General features: G+C 47.9%; 1 protein-coding gene across 1 annotated transcript in view; it reads right to left on the bottom strand.

The window, feature by feature from the left end:
* Positions 1-3,228: 3,228 nt before the first annotated feature.
* Positions 3,229-20,269, bottom strand: part of RFX8 (regulatory factor X8) — a 67,692-nt gene continuing 50,651 nt past the window's right edge. The window contains exons 6-11 of the mRNA XM_045981302.1: positions 17,832-17,890; positions 16,203-16,356; positions 13,982-14,076; positions 10,961-11,075; positions 8,575-8,891; positions 3,229-3,464 (exon numbers count right to left, since the gene is read on the bottom strand). Coding sequence (XP_045837258.1) covers positions 3,324-3,464; positions 8,575-8,891; positions 10,961-11,075; positions 13,982-14,076; positions 16,203-16,356; positions 17,832-17,890 — 881 coding nt within the window. The 3' untranslated portion in view covers positions 3,229-3,323. The remainder of the gene's footprint in view (positions 3,465-8,574; positions 8,892-10,960; positions 11,076-13,981; positions 14,077-16,202; positions 16,357-17,831; positions 17,891-20,269) is intronic.

Below are 20,269 nucleotides of genomic sequence, written 5' to 3'. Positions count from 1 at the left end.
TATTTAATTTCAGAATACACCACCATACATTGCAGATCAAATATCTGTGGTTGCAAGATCTGTCTGCTGCCAGAGGGTTAGTGGATTCAAATTCAGCATCATTGCGGGTGCAATTTTATGTTCCAAGATCTATGCGCTGTTTCATGTGCTTCTCTTTCTGCAGGCACTATACTGACACCAGTGATGGGCCCTGGGCAGGTTTCTGCTTGTGCACGGTGTCATTAGTATTTCCGTTTCAGATGACTGTTTCAGAAAATACTATTGCCTCTGTGGCAATAGATGCCATCACTCAGATGGCTGAGTGAGCCCAGCTGAGGTTCATGAGGTCTAGCCCAGATCAGCATAGCTGTCTAAGTGACCTGAGGACCAGTGAGGAATAATACACACAGTGTGGCTTTAAGGATTAGTTTGTCATGCCCAGATTGTGAAGTGATAGATGGTGCAAGCAGAAAACAATCTTTGCCGTTAGCTCTGTGAATTATTTCTGGCTCTTGGATAAAAACCCAAGTTTGGGAAGGGGCCAGAGGGTGCTCCTAATTTATGCTCATGTTCATGTTCACATAATAGACCACCAGTAACTTTCAATCATAAAGAACTGTAGATTTCACAACTACTTCTTTATGGTTTAAGTGATGTTGTCTTGATCTAACGGTGACTTGGTCTACGTTGGGTGGCCATGTCAAAAGCATGTCCCCAAAGCTGCTGCACTGAGAGCTTATAGAGAGGAAACCCTTAATACTAAGAATTTGCAAAGACTTGCCAAGAATGTTCCATCTGGCCGAGGCTACTCTTTGGTGATCTAAAGAGCTCTTCGAAGACCTTGGGACATTAGCTCCTCCTGTGGCGAGGCTACTCCTTGTTGGGAGTAGAGCAACATGCAGGGGCCCCATGAAGGGGAGCCTCTTCCCCACCAACCAGCGCCTTGGCTCTGCTAGCATTGTGCTCGAGCAACAAAATGCTTTCAGTCTGGGCTGCCACTGGACAGAGGCTCTTGGTTGGCTCAGCTGACTCTTCTGAGAACAAACTTGTGGAAAGGTACACCTCGGTAAAATTTGGACTTTCTATCTTTCATCTCCCCTTTGAGTGGAACAGTAGTGTAATTAATCTATCACTGGTTTTGAGTATGTTCTTTCTTTATTGACTCCTGAAGAGACATTATCCTGGTTGCTACTGGCTTGTGACATATTATTATTATAAATTATAATTCCCTCAGTGAATTTTTGTTAAATAAGTTATTGGCAAAGACAGTCTCAGTCTCTGAGTATAATTTGCCATGAATGAAACAGGAACCATCTCTGTTGAGTAATTAGAATGTCTGATCCAGAGTAATAATCCAAATGTCAAACTCTATTAAAGATAAATGCTTCTTCTCTCTCCTGGCTGAGAACCGTGTTGGGTCTTGAGGTCTGAACTGAGGGAGGAGGATGTGGTTAGATTCTTGGTCTCCTTGCTCAGTCTCCTGCCTCAGCTCATCAGGGAGGTGGATTGAGAGGGAAAAACAAAGAGGTACATGGCAGGGCACTCCCATTTTCACATCCGTGCTTGCTGGCCTCGGAGGCTTTCCAGCATGGCTCACTATCTCTTCAAATCTTGCGGGCTTCTTAACTACTCTCCCACCAGGAACCTCTAACACAATCCCCATTATGTGCGCAATGCCTTCTATTTTAAAAAATACATTTTCACACATAACATATATCAGAAAAGTAAATCAAATCATAATGTTCGTGACGCATTTTCACAAGGTGAACGCACTTGTATGCGTTCCATGTATGGATTGTATGTATGGTTCCAGCCAAGAACTGGAAACACTACAAGGGTCCCAGAAACCCCTTTCACTCCTCTTTCTTACTACCCACCCTCATGTCTACCCCAACTTCTTTTTTTTAAAATATATTTTTTTAAAGATTTTATTTATTTATTTGACAGAGAGAGAGATCACAAGTAGGCAGAGAGGCAGGCAGAGAGAGAGGAGGAAGCAGGCTCCCCGCGGAGCAGAGAGCCCGATGTGGGGCTCGATCCCAGGACCCTGAGATCATGACCTGAGCCGAAGGCAGCGGCTTAACCCACTGAGCCACCCAGGTGCCCCATGTCTACCCTAACTTCTAACCCCAGAGAGAAACAATTCAGATTAGTGCCTTCAATAAACCTGGTTGGCTCTTTCAAGGACGTTATGTCCTCTGCTAGCTCTCGGCTAATCAGTTTACCCCCAAATATGCAAACGAAATTCACTGTTCCCAGACGGATACATCTTGGTGCTACCTTTGTTCCTTGACTCAGTCTCCCACCCCTCCACTTACAGGTGAGCAAACAAGTGATATGCAGGGTCACTGAACAGTGAGCAAAGGAATATCTTCGAGTTAGTCTTTGACAAACAACTCTCAGAGAGCTTAAGTAATGAGGTAATATATAAGTGTAGGAGTAGAGGGCCTTGAAAAATGATACTTCCTTAACCAGAAAGATGAATAATTCTTAATGAATCTAGAAACAAAGTTCTTGTGTTTCTTTAAAATTTCCAAGCATTTAGGGAAATTTAATTCATTTCTTAAATAACATGAGCTCAGTAAAATATTCTCTATTATCTCCACTTATGCCAGAAATCATGTTAAGCATGAATTGTTAAATTCCTTTTAAATATTATAATCAGTTACATAAAAATCGGTCTGGTTTTAACAAGGATCTATTCTTAGTTTCAGCATTTCTTAGGATTTTGCAACAAAGAGAGGAATAAAAAGTGATTCAAAGCAGGACATCACCATTTACCGCCGACACTGTTGGGTTCAAAATTTGACCTCCCTTTAAGAATGTTCTTAATGGACCAATGTGTAAGCCTAACAGTCGGTATCAAATTGCATTTTGTCTGTTCCTCACTGCCTGAGGGGATCTTTCTGCAAATTCTATTTCAATCAAGGCACTACCAAGGGGAAGAAAAATGTGACCACTGGCCTTCTACTCCGTGTACCAGTGTGTATTCTTCAGACTTAACCTTTTTCTAGAGATCGATTTCTTACTCCCAACAAGATCCTCAAATGTCTCTTCTGTTAAGTTCCTGATAAACACACCTGAAAGGCCCTGAAGAAAAGCGATAGAGGCAAAAGTTTTTCTCCAAATCGGTTTATATGATTCATCAAAACGCACTCCTTGAAATACATATAAACACAACATAGACAATGCTACCTCTATTATGTACATAAAATCTTCTTATCAATACAAAAACTTTAGCATTTAGTATATTTTTAAGAGTGAAAACCTATGTTTTCTTACGTCCTATTCAAATAAATCATCTTATACATTAGCATTGCTTTCCCTGAAAAAAAAAAATATTTTCAGAGGTTTGGGGGTACATCTGATATGTGAATTACAAATTTTTGTCCATTTTTTAGGGTTACCAGGGCTTCTTGTCCCACAGGAAGGCTGAGTCTGACCTTGCTTTCTGTGGCCTTGTCCTCCAGTAATAGCTGGATGAGCTGCAAGGGGGAAATGTTTTAAAAGGAAAAGATAGAAAGAAAAGTTATTTCCTGTTGCAGGACCCACCATCTATACTCCTCTACCATGCCCTTGCCTCACCGTGGGACCTCAAGTGGAAGCTTCTGTCTTTATTTGTTCATATTATGGGAGATCTTAATTTCTTTTAGGAATGCTCGGGGCCTGGTGAGGACTTTAGGGAAGGAATCTCAAACCTGAGATGGTGCAAGAAAGAGGGCCCATGGGGGGGTGAGGCAGGTGGGCCCTCTTTAGGAAAAAGAATGGGCCTGTTGTTTGTGAGTTGCTAAGATCAGTCCAGCGCCCTTCCGTTAAAGACACGAGAGAACGTGGATTCATTGTGAAAATCAAGAAGGAACCTGTGAAATGTCTAAGGGGCTCCATGTGGTTGCAACGTTCATTTGCTTTGGCTGTCTTCCAGATGGATACCAATCCCTGCATTCTTGGCTCAAATTCCGGCATAGACTCTCCCTCTACCATTCATCAAATATACCAGTAGACAAGGGCCGGGGCGGGGGCGGGGAGGGACCATGAAAACAGTCATTGGTTAAATTAACATTCAGTTGGGTAGTAATAGATTTGAGAGATTCATCGATTCTAATGTTAGCTTAGTGCCTGCTCTTGGATAAGCCATCTAACTTGCCTGAGCAAGGCTTCCTATCAGAGAAACAAGGATGCTATGCTTTCTTTCCCTTAGTTCTGATGGTACTCAGATTAGCATATCCTTGACATAATTACTTTCAAACGGACAGAGACGTATTTTCTTGGTCTGGTTTCATAGATAACCCCCTCCACCCTCCATAAGTGAATATATTTTACAAAGATGTACACAATACAACTTCAAATGCAAGGTTAGTGAAAGTATTTCTCACTCTTTCTCCCTAAATTTGACAATAACCATCACCACCCAATGAGAGGATGTGTTTCTTCTCTCTCAAAAAAGTGGTCTTTACTTTTGTCCTATAGCTAAAGAGTCCCTTGTTTTTGTTTTTTTTTTTTAAAGATTTTATTTATTTACTTGACAGAAAGAGATCACAAGTAGGCAGAGAGGCAGGCAGAGAGAGAGAGAGGGAAGCAGGCCCCCTGCTGAGCAGAGAGCCAGATGCGGGACTCGATCCCAGGACCCTGAGATCATGACCTGAGCCGAAGGCAGCGGCTCAACCCACTGAGCCACCCAGGTGCCCCAAGAGTCCCTTGTTTTTAAATATCTTTGCCATGTTTTAATTCTTGAGTACATGCCCTAAATTGAAAAATGCATAGTATGTTTTTATTTTTTATTTCTAAATATTTTTTTAAGTGACCTCTATACCCAATGTGGGGTTCAAACCCAAAAGCCTGAGATCAAGATTCATGTGCTCTACAGACTGAGCCAGCAAGGTGACCCCCCATGTGGTATGTTTTAAAAAGAATATTCTTTATTTAGTATCTGTGATTTTTTACTTTATTCTTAAACACTCCTGGGCACCTTTCTATGTTGAATGTTGCTGGTGGGTACAAGAGTGACAGATGGATACGGCAGTCCAGAATGCTGACTCTGGATGTTTTCATAGGTGCAGGGCAGCACTAAATTGTTCAAAGAATGAGGAAGCCACAGATGTGCAGCTGAATGGGGTGTTAACTCGCGGCAGATGAATGCAGGTGGGACACAGAGGGTGTGCTTTTTTGTTGATGAGGAGTGCAAATGCTGAATGATGAATGCAATAAAAATTAGATGAGTGTAACTTTTTGGTGTTAGAGTGTTTAAGTCATTATAGCTAATTCAGCAGGCATGCACAAACAGAAGCAGGTTTAATTAATCTCTAATGCATATTACTTTGGGTTATCCGACATTCATCTGCCTATATTGCTTTATTATGTAGGTTCAATTAAGTATTTAATGTCTTTCTCTATTGTTTCCACCAATTAAATATAGGTCAGACCCCACCGCAATAAACTTTGGAGTTGCTAGGGGATTGGGTGGAGTGTCATGGAAAGGGGCTCAGATTAAGTTTCTTTGGAGAAATAACAATGATGACTAATGATTATGGGGTCTTACTATGTTCTAAGAATTTTGCAATGATTGACTTATTTAAACTTCATAATAGTCCTATGGAATTAGATATTATTATTCCCATTTTGTAGATAAGGAAGCTGAGGAACAGACAAATTAAGCAACCTAATCAAGGTCGTCAACTAAGAAGGGAAGTTAGGGCATTTGAACCTGGGAATTTACGTACTAGAATTGCCCACTTAGGTTCCCAAATCATTGGAGTCGAAGGTATTTTTAATTTATTCCCAAGTTATTGCTTTTGGAATTAGAGCACATGGTAGCACCTTCTGGGGAGAGAGAGGGTGCTAGGAAGAGACAGAGCTCTATGAAGGTTTGAATCCCTGCTCTGTCAATTACTAGCAAGGTGATCCTGGAAATATTACTCAACCCTTCATGAGCCTCAGTTATGTTATCTGTGAAATGGGGGTAATGTTGGTACATCTCATTGGGTTGTTGAAAGGGTGCATTTAAATGTCCAGCACAAGGAGCTGACAGTGTCTGTTCTCCACCAGCTTTCAACTGTGGCCAAAGAAGTAAAAGTTTACTCCCAGTGACCTTGGTGACCAAGGGGCGTGTCAAATTGTCTACAGTCTTAGCTCTCTCCCCAACCAGTGAGTGGAGAGATATACACACTTGGAGCTGAGCACCTAGCACAATCGCTTGTCCTGGCAGGGTTCCATAGAATGCTCCAGTGTACGGGCCAGCCCTTGTGGGACCCTGTTGCGAGGACAGGGTCCATTGTCCAGAGGGTCAGGGTGCCCGGGGAGACATTCTGCTGGGCAAAGCCGGGCCAGCTGGGTCTAACTGGGCCTTCTCTCTGCCAACAGCCCTGAAGTACCAGCTTGTGAATGATGCCCTGTCTCCAGCTGTTGCTCTCCTGAGGAGGCCCCGCTTTCCTGCCCCTGCCACTGAGTCCCTGATTTGAGATCGGTATGTCACTCTATCCCTATTTCATGCCTTTCGTGTCTGTGTCACACTCTCAGAGGAGGTGAGTTTCTTATTTATGGACACACATCTGAATGTACTCCACCAACAGCATCAATGGCCGCTGGATATATGAACTTACTATTGTAAGAAAACAAAAACCATGGGCTCCTGGGTGTCTCATTAAGCATGTGCCTTGGGCTCAGGACATGATCCCAGGGCCCTGGGATCAAGTCCTTCACCAGGCTATCTGCTCAGAGGAAAGCCTGCTTCTGCCTCTCCCACTCCCCCTGCTTGTGTTCCCTCTCTCGTTGTCTTTCTCCTTCTGTCAAATAAATGAATAAAATCTTTAAAGACCACTAACTCCACAGAATGTTCAAATACACTTCCATGATCAAAGAGGTTTGGGAAACACCATATACTCTATCTGATTCTCTATCACAATATATGTTAGCAGATTAAAGATTCTTATAAATCCCCAAGAAAACAAAACCCAAAGACAGAGAATTTGTAAACCTGAGAGGCATTTCTTTTGCTCCTGCTCACATAATTTTTGGCGTTCTGTCTAAGTAGTGCTCAGTAACAGATTCTCTGGGGGCGCCTGGGTGGCTCAGTAGGATAAGTGTCCAACTCTTGGTTTCAGCTCAGGTCAGGATCTTAAGGTCCTGGGACTGAGCCCCATATCAAGCTCCCTACTCAGTGGGGAGTCTGCTTGTAGACTCTCTCCTTCTCCCTCAGCCCCTCCCCTTGCTCCCACTCTCTCTCAAAAAATAAATAAATCTTCATTTAAAAAAGATTAACAGGGTTCTCTGCACACTGCAGTATTTGGAATGAGCATTTGTTCAGGAAGGAAAGGCTCTTGGGAGGGTCTGGTTATTGTGAGGACTGTAGGGCATGGACAGTTTCAGGCTGTGACTCATTTCCATGAGCAAGACCACTGTTAACTCCGGTGAAGGGCAACGCCTCTGTCTGGATCTCCTGCCCAACTCAACTCCTCATCTTCTCCAAAGAGGACCAAACTTGAGGGTGCAGAAGAAACACTACGCAAAGTGGCTGAACTTCCAAACACGTCTATAGAAGTTTTAGAAATTAGTACTAAGTCCACTTTTTTTTTTTTTTTTTAAATTCCAGGTACACCATCCCCTCCTTCCCCCCTCCTTCCCCGGCTTCCACGGTCAACAGAGGAGTTTCAGTTGCTTATTCCATGAGTTTGGCTCCTCTTTCTGGCACTCAGAGAGGACCCCCTCTCTGACCTCTGCAATCTGTGTCCTATTCCCCTTGGAGTATGGATCACCCTCCTCTGATCTCATGTTGTGGGAGAAGAATGGGCTGGAGATCAGGCCGGCCAGATCTCTGATCTCTGTTCCACTATTTACTTGCTGTGTCTTAGTGCAAGTCACTTAGCTTCTCTGAGCCTCAGTGACCTCAGCATGGTATGAAAATGATAAGAGCAGATACTCTACAGGATTGTAAGACTTTGAGATAATGCATATAAAGGGTGTATAGTTTGTATTAGATAAATAGCAATTCTTTTTTTTTTTTTTGAGATGGGGGAGAGGCAGAGAGAATCTTTTTTTTTTTTTTTTTTTTTAGAGGAGGGAAGGGCAGAGAGAGAGAGAATCTTAAGCAGCCTCCACGCCTGGCATGGAACTGGATACGGGGCTTGATCTCATGACCCTGAGATCATGGTCTGAGCTGAAATCAAGAGTTGGTCACTTAACAGACTCAGCCACCTAGGCTCCCCAGCAATTCTCATTTTTATATCTTTCAGGATGTACCCCAATTCCATCTTCTCAAAATCCAAAACACCAGAGGTGTTTTCAGTGCTTCTCTCTTAGTTTAGTTAGCTCAGTTAGTCTAACCATGCCTAGTAAGCTGTGGGAAGGCAAGACCCAGGCCATTCAAATATCCCATACCTCTGAGTGTGCCGGGGACCTATCTATGCACCATGAACCTGAGCTGACCAGTGATCAACAGATAAGCTACTATAATCACCTCTGGCAAAATCTCCCAAGGCAAAGACAAATCTAGAATTGTATATTGTTGTCTGTACAAAGTGATCTTTATGGGCTTCCTAACCACGTTATAGTTCTTACTTTGTTTGCAAAGACTGCAGAAGCTGGGGGCCCCTGTGCCTGTACCTTATTGCCCGTGTCAGTGTCCACCAGGAAGCCCAGGACCCTGAGAACCATACTGCTCACACCCACGGGACATCGGCTCTGGCCCATGTGTTTCAGGGTCACCCGGTGTGGATCCACACTTGGGCTTTCATACTCCTGAGTCGGTGAAGAATCTGGAGGGTGGAACGGGGCCTGGTCTGGCTGGACGAGAGACTGGTCATCTGGTAGCATTTCCTTGAGATTTCCCACGTCGTCGTCTTCCTCTTCCTCTTCTATGCATGACTGAAGTAGATGAGTCACAAATTCCAAAAGCAGCAAATGGAACAGATGCCAGGAGCCTACATGGAAATAACTCCAGATGAATAATTAGATAGACAGATGGGCAAATAAGCAGATTATTCGGAAACTACCAACTTTTCTGAGGCTTTTCATTCCTGTGTACTGGGGCCTTCTCACACCTGTAGCAGATCCTGGGGGGTCCTGGGCAGGCGTTCCAAACCCATGAACCCCAGCAAGGTGGCTTTTGGACAGAAAGCACAGATAGATAGCTAAATAGCCTGAGCCTTGAGAGGGAACTTAGAGCCCATCTTGTGTGAGGTGGGAGAAAAACAAATCCGACAGAGAAAGAGGTATCATTCCCGGAGCTGGAGACTGTGCCCCTCAGCCCCCCGTGGTTGGCATATGGGGCAGTAAGAGATAGGCTGGGAGGAGACGTGGAGGCAGAGTACGGGAGGCAGCCAGCTGCGGGTGGGAGGCTGGACACGTGCGCTGCCTTTCCCCTGTTGCAGCCTCCTGCCGAGGGAAGCAGGGAAGAGAGCCCGGCAGGCCTGCAAGGGCCGCTATCAGGGAGATCGTGTAGGAGCGACGGGAGGGCACGTGACTCAGCTGAACGTTGCAAATCCCAAGGTCTTTGGTCTTCCAGGAAAGAAGGATAATTAATGTTCTGCGGAACAGCGAGGCAGGGTTGGGGGGAGGGGGATCTGGCTTATGGCTATCATTAAAAGATACTTTTTTAATGAAGGTAAAACCAGGGCTCTCTACAGATGTAAAATGAACATGTGTCAAAGATCTCGTGTAAGTCATTTATTAAAGAGGAAGTTCGTAAAATGTTGCCATCTGGTTCAAAGGAGAATTCTAAGCACTGAACATGAATAGATGGTAAAGAATTTATACAAAGATGCCCCACGGATCTGTCCTCAAGGCCGCAATCCATAGATCCACCTGACACGCTAGTTTGCACTACCCTTGGGGAGAATCATTTGCATTATTATTGACACAATATAGAGAGCTGTAAAATAACTCAAACACAATGTAAGGTTGGAGATAACTCAGAAGGGTGTGCTGAAACTTCTGCCTATTTCAAAGGCTTTTCGGTCCATTTCCAACAAACTTTTGCCCATTTCAAAGCCTTATACAATGTTTGCTTTTGCCTGATGGATCTGGGTGGGATGGGATGTCCCGACCTGGTCTGGAACAAGCCTGATCAACAATCCCTGGCCCACTTAACTGTGCGAAGAGGAAAACCCAGTGTAAATACTTTTTTGGACATCGTATGGAGGTCCGAAGAGGGTGAGTGGTAGGGTTAGGGGCAACAGCTTCAGGGCTGGGTTTCTTATCATGAGCTCAGCACATGAGCTCCGCTCCATCACTTTGCTCTGGGAGAGCATTAGCATAAAGCAGAATCATTTTGGATTCCATGAAATGGGAGAGTCTCATTACTAGTGGGTGTCACCTACATGGCAGCTGACAGCAGCCACCCTCGAAAGAGTTCCAGAGCATTGGTAATGCTGGTCTGCCTATTTGACCAGATAGTTCCCAATGGATGCTATACTTCACTCTTGGTGCTCTCTCCATGCAATGGTGACTGTATCAATTGCTATTCATGAAATTTAAATTTGGGTGCCCCAAAGAAGCCATTCCCCCCCCCATCTCAGTTGGCTCCCTGGTGCTTTTCTAAAAACACCCAAGCACACAATTCAAAAACAAGAGGAGGGTTCTTATGCATCCAACCATGACAAAGTGGGAAAGGGAAGCTTGGTTAGACTGTTTGATGGACTATCATGATGCCATTAGAAAACAATTATCGTGGCTTTCTATGTCTATGTTGTATTTTACCAAAAAAGGTGAGCCTGGGTGGCTTAGTCCATTGAGCGCCTGCCTTCGGCTCAGGTCATGATCCCAGGTTCCTGGGATCAAGCCCTGCTCAGCGGGGAGCCTGCTTCTCCCTCTCCTACTCCTTCTCCCCGTTTGTGCTCTCTCTCTCTCTCTGCCCTCTTGCAAAAATAAATAAATAAAATCTTTTTTAAAAAGGTGAAAAGAAGGTGACCGGATTCTATGTAGCACACAGATAATAGCTATGCTGTAATAACATTCTTACTTTCCAAATGTCTTGTATTCCCCGACTTACCGAAACTATCTCTGTGGCACAGAGTCATGGCTTTGCTCACAGCCGTGAGAAGGAAATTCCATCTTAGCTGGAAGCTGGCGGCCAATTTGATAAACTCTTCTTTGCTTCTGCTTGGCTATTCCATTTTTGTGAGGAAAAAAATGCTGGGGTTTATGACAAAATCGGCAAGATCACGTGCGCTCAGCTGCCACGCACAGACGCTCCCACGGGGCCCAGGCGGGAAGGGAGGCAGAAGCACACTGGCCTAGTTCTGGTCTCCCCGCATCTCCTGCAGAGATGATTCCAGGGCAGAACCCTTTGAAGTAGGTGGAGAGAAGGAAAGAGGTGGGAAACTGGCCTACATTTTTTTGTTTGGATCTTACACAGTTTTTCGAAAGTGGTCATTTGTGAAGCCCAGGAGAGGACTACTGCAGGCAGCCTCACTGGGCCCACCTGGCAGTTTCCACCGAGAGAACTGCTGGCTGCTGTGTGCTTGCCAAGTCTGAGAGGGTGCAAATGCGGCTCAGGAGCCCAGGCTAAGGAAAGCAAGGGTGCTGGCCACCACGCCGTGTGCATGACCTGAGGCCCAGAAGGTTCCACCCGGGCAGCCAGCGGAGCCCGGGCCAGCGGACAGCCTGAGTGGCACTAAACTGGGGACCGGTGAGACGCCTCCACGTGCAGGCTGTGAACTCCACGGAGACCGAGAGTCGCCTTGGACCGCACTTGCCCTGGATTACAAACCCACAGCATCCTATGAATCTCACGGGTGTGTGTTGGAACGAATGCCCCTAAAGCCTTCCTAAGCCTCATCGTGTATGTGGACCACACAAGGGGCTCGACCGCAAGTCTCTGAAGAGGAGATGTTGAGACTGGTGAGAGATGAGGGAGTGCCCTTTTTCATCTCTGCTGCTCCTCCCTCTGCCCACTGTGAGTGCCCCGGGCTCTGGGAGCTGGTGGACCCCATCCGGGAGCAGCACCCTCCCCCTGTGGGCTCCCGGTCCCCCTGTTGGTGCTTCTGCCCACCTAACTCAGGGCCCCTGGGAGAAGCCCCACTCAACGCACGCAAGGACACTTTTGAAAAGCCCGGAGAGAAGTAGCCCTGGGTGACCAGTACTCTGCACAAGTGTTCAAATGTAAACCCTGAATGCTGTGTGCGTTCCTCTGCTCACCACCCATGTGGCACTTCAGGCTCCCCTGTTCAGAAACGGCTGCTGGGCCGCAACCGCCCTGAGAACTGGGAGAGCCTACATGTGACCCGGCGGGCCTGCTTCTGCCAGATGCTGGCCACTAAGGCCGTTAGTCATCTCCGACATGCCTCAGGGCTTACATTTTCACAGGCTGAGTATTTTATTGACAATCGTCTGGTTTTTGTCAGCCAAGCTGTTGTACAGAAACAAGCCCTTCAAAGGCATGATTACAAAAATACCATTTTTCTAACATGCCTCATTCGTGAAGGCTGAAGATACGGGGGTGGAGTCTGGGGAAGCGCTGGGGGTTACATGGTCTAAAATAGGGCGAGCCTCTTCGGCTGCTTCGAGGCAGCATTGGCATTACTGGGCTCATCTTGGTTCAAGTCAGAGGTGGGGAGAATACCCAAAACCAGGAACAGGGGCTTGAAAGTGTCTAGGGGTGAAGCTGTCAAATGAACACATGTCTCCACAGCAACACAACCTGAGACACACTTACACTGTTACCAATGGGCTTTGCCAAAGCCCAGCGAGGAGAGATCGAAGCCATATAGCATCTGGAAGGATTATCACCCTGAAGCAAAGGGTGGAAACAGACAGCTGCCGAGGGCTGGAACTGACTTTCAAGCTCCCTCCTGCAAAGCTTCCTGGTTTATCTCTAAAGCGTGCGACCCTGCTGTCACCTGCCGTCTTTGTGGCCTTAGCTTTACCTGTGCCTTTTCTCTGAGGCGGAGGACAGGCGGGCAGACAGGAACAGGCAGGGCAGGAAGGAGAGAAAGAAATGTGACTGGAGGCTTAACAGAGAAAGCCTAAAGTCGCGTTTCCAGCACAAGCCCTCCAAGCCTTAGCTCTTTGCTCCAGAGACGTCTGCTTCTTCCATAAATGCTCCTCCATTTTTCCATATGTTCATTCTGCTCTTGCCAGGCTTGTGTAAACATTGTTCCCTTTCTTAGATTGTTTGAATCCTGTTCACCTTCTACATCTTGTTTAAATCCCACCTCCCTCATCAAGGCCTTCCCTGACTGCCTCAGCCTTTTGGGGAACAATGCCTCAAGGTGGGGCAGCCTTGGGCTGCCTTGTTTGGGTTTAGGTTTTAATACACAGTCCCCAGCTCCTCACCCACCACCCCTAAGGCACCACTGGGCAAGGGTGCTGTGGCTTTCTCCGACAGTACTCTCAGCTCTCACAGCGCAGCTGCCGAGGCCGAGGATGGGGACAACCAAGCCACAGCAATGCCCTATTCAAGTAACGCCTGAGTTTCAAGTCGACCAGAAGGACCAAACCCATCTGTATCTAAAACGATACATCTCTGATTTTGTGAAATCAAGCCTGCCACTTGGATGGTTCTGCAAAATACCCAGACCAACACTGTTTTCCCCAAAAGGACAAAATCCCTCTTCCTTCTAGATACTTTGGCACTCACCCACACTCACCTGCGTGCACATGCTCACCCACGCTCACACACACTCACTGGCATACCGATGTTCACCCCACACTCGTGCTCACTTGCACTCGCCCATGCTTGCCCACACACACATGCTCACCCACTGTCACCTGCACTCATCTGCACATACAAGCTCACTTGTACACACACCTGAGGCCACACACGCTCACCCAAGCGCATGAGCTCACCCACAAACACACACCTGTATGTGCCAGCCTCTGATTCCTGCCTTCCTGCAGGAGGGAGTGAGACACCACTTCCCTATCTTTAACACCCGCACCAGCCGTGACACATTCCTGGCCAGAGAAAACTCTTTCATTTCTTCAGGGCAGGGGCGCTGGTGCTAAAACATAGCTAGAATGTTCAACAGCCCCTTCTTCCCTTTAAAAAAAAAAAAGCACCCTTTTGTACCTGGAAGACAAATGTTTGGAGATTTGAAGACAGACAATTCAGGAATATGCTGAGATCTGTGGATGTCCCCAGCAAAGAAACCAAACTGCTTAAACCTGTAAACAAAAGAAGCAAAAAGACTGCGAGGGAAGTAGCAGGATTTTACGGTACGTATTTGTGTACTAGGTGACCTGGGGACAACACTGGAATGGTAGTTCAAAGGAATTCCCTGGGGCCTCGCGCTCCTTTCAACACAAAGGATGAGTTTCTAAAGCTGGATTTGTCACCTCTGCTGCCAGTGGATCAGAGACACATGGTCTTGCCTCTTAGGAACCACCTCTGTCACTGATTGAAAAGGAAAAAAATATTTTGAAATAATAACTACACCTTATAATTATACAGAACTCACCTACAGATGAGCTCATCGCACGATACAGACGTGAGCTCACCTACCCTTGCTGTTTCACAAAAGGGGTAGTTTATTACTGTCCTTTAAACCCAAGGCGGACATCAAAGCCAATGAGGGTTGTGCCTTGCCTGGGGCTATAACCTCAGTACAGACCTGAAGGGCGGAGCCCAAGCATGTGTGACGTCAGGACTTGGGTCCGTACCTGTACAGGCAGCACCGGGCAGCACCCAGCAAAGAACAGCCTTGGGCTCTCCCAACTTTTGGAATGCGGCCGTGCATCAAGAAGAGTTTAGAAACCCGAGGAGGTTGCCATGGCCTTGACTGAGGCTTGACCTGGTCTCATCTGGAGGATCCTCCAGGGACACCTCAAGCATTTACCTACTAGACGCCAGCAGGGGCAACCAGAATACTGTCTCCTGCTGGCACTGCGCCCTCTTGGAAGTTCTAGTCACAAGAATGCCAGTAGGAGCACAGGAGAACTGGCCTCGTGCCCTCCTGGGGCTCCCTGGACTCTGGCTAGGGGCAAGAGCATGCTTTGGGCGACCACCCAGAGCTTGGGGGAGAGCCAGTAGCCTGGGAGGGGGGGCCTTTCGGGCTCCTACTAATGAGCCCTGCTTGTCCACATCGCTGAAGTTTGCTAGGTTAGGGGTTTACCTTCTCATTACTGGTTTGGGAGGGGAGGAGCTGGGATTCGGGACAGCCAGGCAATAGGGGCAGGGGTGACCTGCCAACAAGTGTGGATCTATTTAAGTATTTTAATAACCGGTATAATCCTACCAAAGTCAGCCCTACTTCAAAGTTAAAGAAAGAGGCCAGGATAACTTGTGGTGCATTTATGCTCTACTGAATCCACGTATTCATCTAGTTATGAAGGTACGTGAGTGCTACTTTGTGCCAGCGCTGTGTTGGGTGGACGAAGATGAATAAGCCGCAGCTGACACCCGAGGAAGCCCACAGGTTCTGGGGAGGCAGCTCTCCGCACAGGCAAGTGCATCAGGACAGGGCCCGGCTCATGGAGGGTGAGGCTGCCGGACCTTCCCAGGCCATCCTGGTGGAGAGTCTGGAACGTGTATGAATGGAGCACAGCCCTCATGGCCCCTCCTGGTGACTCTCCTACAAAGGCCTAGAGATTCACCAGTAGTCTGGGGAAGGAGGTCATACACCTTCCCCAGCTCTCCCACTGAAACAGCACCCAGGTTCAACCCCCTGAGTGAAGACAGCTCTTTCTCTCACTACTTTCGCTTCCCGGAGATGACACAATGCTGTCAACCTGCTTGCTGAGCTCTTTGTGGAAGGGAGACTTTTCCCCTGAAAAATATTTACAACTATCAGAGAGCAAAGGGCAGGAATATCTACATATTTAATTTCACTCGTTTGGAAAATAGTGAAATATGGTCAGAGCACCATGGCTAAACTTCACCTTGTTAAAAATAATACTTGGTGATGCTAGCAATAGCGACAGCAGACTCCGGCAAGGCAGGGAGCAAACTCAATCCGTTTTGGACAGTTAGGAAAGACGCCGTTGAATCTGCATGTACAAGATAGATGCAGAAATGTTTTTTCCAAAGGAGACATTCCGGGTTGGTTTTCAAGAAGAAATGCTGGGAAGCAACCACCACCCTCCTCTGTTCATTCATTCAACAAACGTGCATTAGCGCTGGTGGCCTGGCGGACCCTCCTCACCCCTGCAGGCAGAGATGTGTGAGCAGATAAATGAGAATCTCAAAGAGGAAAGAGGTTTCTCTACTAAGAACTCGCAAACTAGCGATGGCCGTGCCAACCCCAACTGTCTCCCAAACGTCCCAACAGTGCAAGGCGCAGAGGGAAGATTACATTTCATCTCCGCGTGTGTCTCCCGGACGGCGCTACTTGGATTACTTGGCAGGGCTTTCTTGGACATGTCCCAAGCGCCTCGACTGATGACGGCATGTAGATCTGACTTCAAAATGTTGACTCTCCTGTTATTTTTCAACACCATTCTCATAGTCTGAAAATAATGGAGAGGCATAATACTTCATTAAATCTTGTCCTTTTACTTTTGCCTAATCCCTCTTCTCCAAACGACTAAGATTTTTTTTTTTTTTTTTTTTTGAGAAGAAAGAGAAGTAGATTTGGGTCTTCTCCACCAAAACTGAATCCTCCATGACAACTGAAATGGGCAAGTTGCACACATTCTAGGATGGCCTTTCTGAAAATCACCATGTGGAGCGCTTCTGCTCAGAGGCAGATGTGGACAGGGCTCTTGGGGCTCTGTGGCTCTTCCGTTCCCTGATTCTTGTTCTCTGCACCCCAGTGCACAAGCCTGAGCTACTCTAGAGAGCAGCGTGGTGGCTCTTCCTAAAACTCTGCAAGGAGAGTGAGGCTCCCTGGACCCTAGTGTTGACCAGCTCCAGAGGCGGACTGTGGGCACTCAGACACTGTCTCTGTCCTGCCCGCTTGCAGGCTCAGGCCATGAATTCAGCCCCTGGGAGCTGACTTCCTCAGCCATCCAACAGGGACACCCAATCCCTTCCATTTCTGGGATCCATGGACTGAGCAGTCGGTCGTCCTCAGCCTCAGCCTCATGTCTGGCCTGCCAGGTTGCTCAGCTCTGACCTTTTCCCGTCAGCGCCTGATGCTGCCTTCTCCATCTGACAGGGGAGGAGCCTGAGGGCACCTGGGGTGCTGAGCAAACTTTTGCAAGTCACCGTGTTCAGAAAGAAGATTCAGAGCAGCGTGGCTCTAGAACCTGAGCTTGGTGCATGGGCTGGCCATCACCAGTGGACCTAATCAGGAACGAGAAAGTGCTGGAGGTTGGGATGGGCTGTGAGCACAAGCAGGACACAAGCCTGGGAAACGTGAAGTCGAGGAGAGTTTTGTGCCGGGAGGACAGAGATGGTGAAGTGGAGGGCCCAGCAGTGCTCCCAGGTTAAGTCCTGTCCTGATCTGGAGGCCACAGGATTTCAGGATTACAGAATCTTTCTTTCAGCCCTTCTCTGCCTTCCTCGAGCACTGAAGCTACATAAACAACCCAGGAGGGAAAAGGTCAGAGCTGAGAAGCCTGGCAGGCCAGACACACGGCGTCCATGGGGCCACGCTCAGGGTGAAGGGCTCTGTCTGTTCTAGGCTCTGCCATGATGTCCTTTCACCTCTGACACTGGCTGGCCCTGGTCGGCTCTTTTGTGGGGTCCTCTTCTGTAACTTTACGACACTGACCTGCTTATTCTGCTTCTTCCTCCTGCGGGGAAAACCTTTCTGAGCAGAGGAGCAGTGGGGTGGGCTTCTAGCTGGGAGCTTTGGGCATGCTATGCCTTCCCAGTTAGTGGCCAACAAGGTCCTTCTGTCTGCCCTCTGCTCTGTAAAGGGATAGACACGGGCTCCCGACAGAGGGGCTACCATCTGCTCTTAGGGCATACTTGCAGCTTTCACTTTTTGCTTTAGGAAACTGCTTTGCTCCCTCCTGTCCTTTAGGCTGAAACCTACCTTTGCCATGTTGGAAAGGTATGTCTTCCTTCTTAGTCTTTTGACAAACACAGTCACTTCTGTTAAGAACAATACACGTGGCCATTATTAATACTGTAGCTTCAAGTTTTTTAAATAAACATTTTTAGTTATTTATTTGACAGAGAGAGAGCGCACAAGCAGGGCGAGGGGCAGAGGGAGAGGGAGAAGCAGGCTCCCCATTGAGTAGGGAGCCCAGTGTGGGGCTGGATCTCGGGACCCTGGGATCATGCATGACCTGAGCCGAAGGCAGTTGCTTAACTGACTGAACCACCCAGGTATCCCTGTAGCTTCAAGTTCTTATGCATACGGTGTGGGGAGGGGACACACAGTATAGACATGACTCTTTCTGGAATGACTTGGAGATGCTGGCAGGGGCCACTTGACTAAACCGCCCCCCCCCCATGCTGGAATGTGAGGTACTCCCAGCCTCTGATGTGCCTGCTCAAAGGAGTTTAGGAATTTTGCCCAGGAATTTCGAGTTCCCCCAACAAGGTCATCTTCCCAGTGTCCTCCGCAGCAACTGACCCAAGGAGAGGCTCCCGGGTGGCTCAGTCAGTTGAGCGTCCAACTCTCGATTTCAGCTCAGGTCATGAGCTCAGGGGCCTGGGATCAGCCCCGCATTGGACTCTGTGCTCAACGGGAAGACTGCTTCAAGATTTTCTCTCTCCTTCTATTCCTTCCCCCATGCTTGCTTCCTTTCTCTCAAATAAATAAATAAATAAATCTTTAAAACAGAAAAGTGACCCAAGAAAAGGAAAGGGTGAAGAGAGGAAACATAAAGGGAGTGTGTGCATTTATTCATCTGACAAATATGCTCCATAAATGTGTGCTGGGTGTTCGCCGGATTGTTGGACAAAGGAGGGCAGCGCTACCCTCTAGGGGCTCATCCTCTGAGGATGGGTCATCAGACGTGCAGACGCCTTCCCCAGAGCAGGGTAAGTGCACCTGGCAGTGAGAGCCGCCTGGGGAAGAAGGAAGGAAGGGATGTGTGGGGGTGCAGAGGGGAGGGAGAGGTCTGTTTGGAAGAAGGTGTTAGGTGTGTCTTCATTTAGAATGTGCAAGTTAGGAGTTAGGGAGGGGTGAGGGCTTGGTGGCGGAGGGGAATGGGGGTTGGGGATGGGACTGGCAGTCTATGCAGAGACAGGAGCAGGAATAAGGGCCTTTTTGGAGACAACCTGTCTTGTGTTGCTGGGGAACACCAGTGCAGGGAGTGGGGGTTGGGGACAAGGATGAGGCCAGAGGCCAAGCTATAAATGATTCTGTATAGTGAGTGAAAGCCCATGGATTGACCAGGCAGCTGGGGCCATGGAAGGTTTTAATGGGTCAGATCACTGTGTAGAGCCATCACTAGGGGTGGAGGGAAGTGTGACCGAGGGCGTGAGGCTGGAGGCAGGACGATCACCTAGGAAGCTCTGAAGTAGTCTTGGGAAGGGACGGAGGGAGATCGGGCTTGAGTGGTGAAGTCCCCACAGGAAGGCTGGAGCGGGGCTTTGTCTCCTCACTTCATGGACCCCCTGCCACAGCAAGTTCCAGACCTCATGCTCCCTGCAGCACCCTCTTTCTGCTGATTCTTGGCTGGCAGTCCCATAGCTCATGGTCCCTGCCTGGCCATGGGAAGATTCCCAGAGTGAGTACTGAACACAGTAAGGGATGCAGGGCTGGTGGGTTAAAATAAGAGCTGGTCCTGAGCTGCCGGCACTCTGAGAAGATAGCAAATAGTGTGCAAAGAAAGCAAGACTCAGCCCTGAGCAAGCTGGCCCAGGAAAAGGAGGGCCCGGGCGGGGAGGACATTGAAGGCAGCTACAGGCAGTGGTGGAAAACCTCACAGAAGCAGGAGGGGGAAAGAGGTATTTCCAGGACCATAAACCTTGTCTCATACACGCAGGAGAGCGCTGGCATTTAAGCTGCTGTAGGCCTTGAGGAGACAAGCAGCCTGGGGAAGTAGTCTCCAGAGGCTACCACCGGGCAGCACGATAGTTCATGTTCTAGAAAGTCAGTGTGGAGACTGAGACCACAGAATTGTGAATGCCCCAGTGGCCCAAGAGGTGTGAAGAAGTTAAGAACAGGGGGGAATTTCTAAGGAGGGAGTGATATTCTTGGAAGCCAGGCTGGGAAGCCACACAGAGCACAAAGAAGCAGAAGAATATTGGAGCCAGAGCCCTGGTCAGTCCTGCTTACAGGCCACCGAGCCCACGGACTGTAGATGGCCCTCAGGGGGCTGGTTTGAGAAGGCAGGCTTTAGCCACTGGACGGATGCAATGCCGGCCACTCCCCTTCCTGGGCCACAGTCAGCAGCACCTTTCCTGCACCTCTAACCCCCCTGGGCCTGCCAGAAGCCCATTTTAGTATTTATAAGGGACAATCAATGTATTAGCAGAAGGACCAGAAAAGGCCAGCAGATTCGAACCAATCGGACC

Source organism: Meles meles, chromosome 16 (genome assembly GCF_922984935.1).
Source record: "Meles meles chromosome 16, mMelMel3.1 paternal haplotype, whole genome shotgun sequence".
Taxonomy (NCBI): Eukaryota; Metazoa; Chordata; class Mammalia; order Carnivora; family Mustelidae; genus Meles; species Meles meles.
The sequence above is the reverse complement of the archived record's forward strand: the minus strand, read 5'-3'. Positions and strand labels throughout refer to the sequence as shown.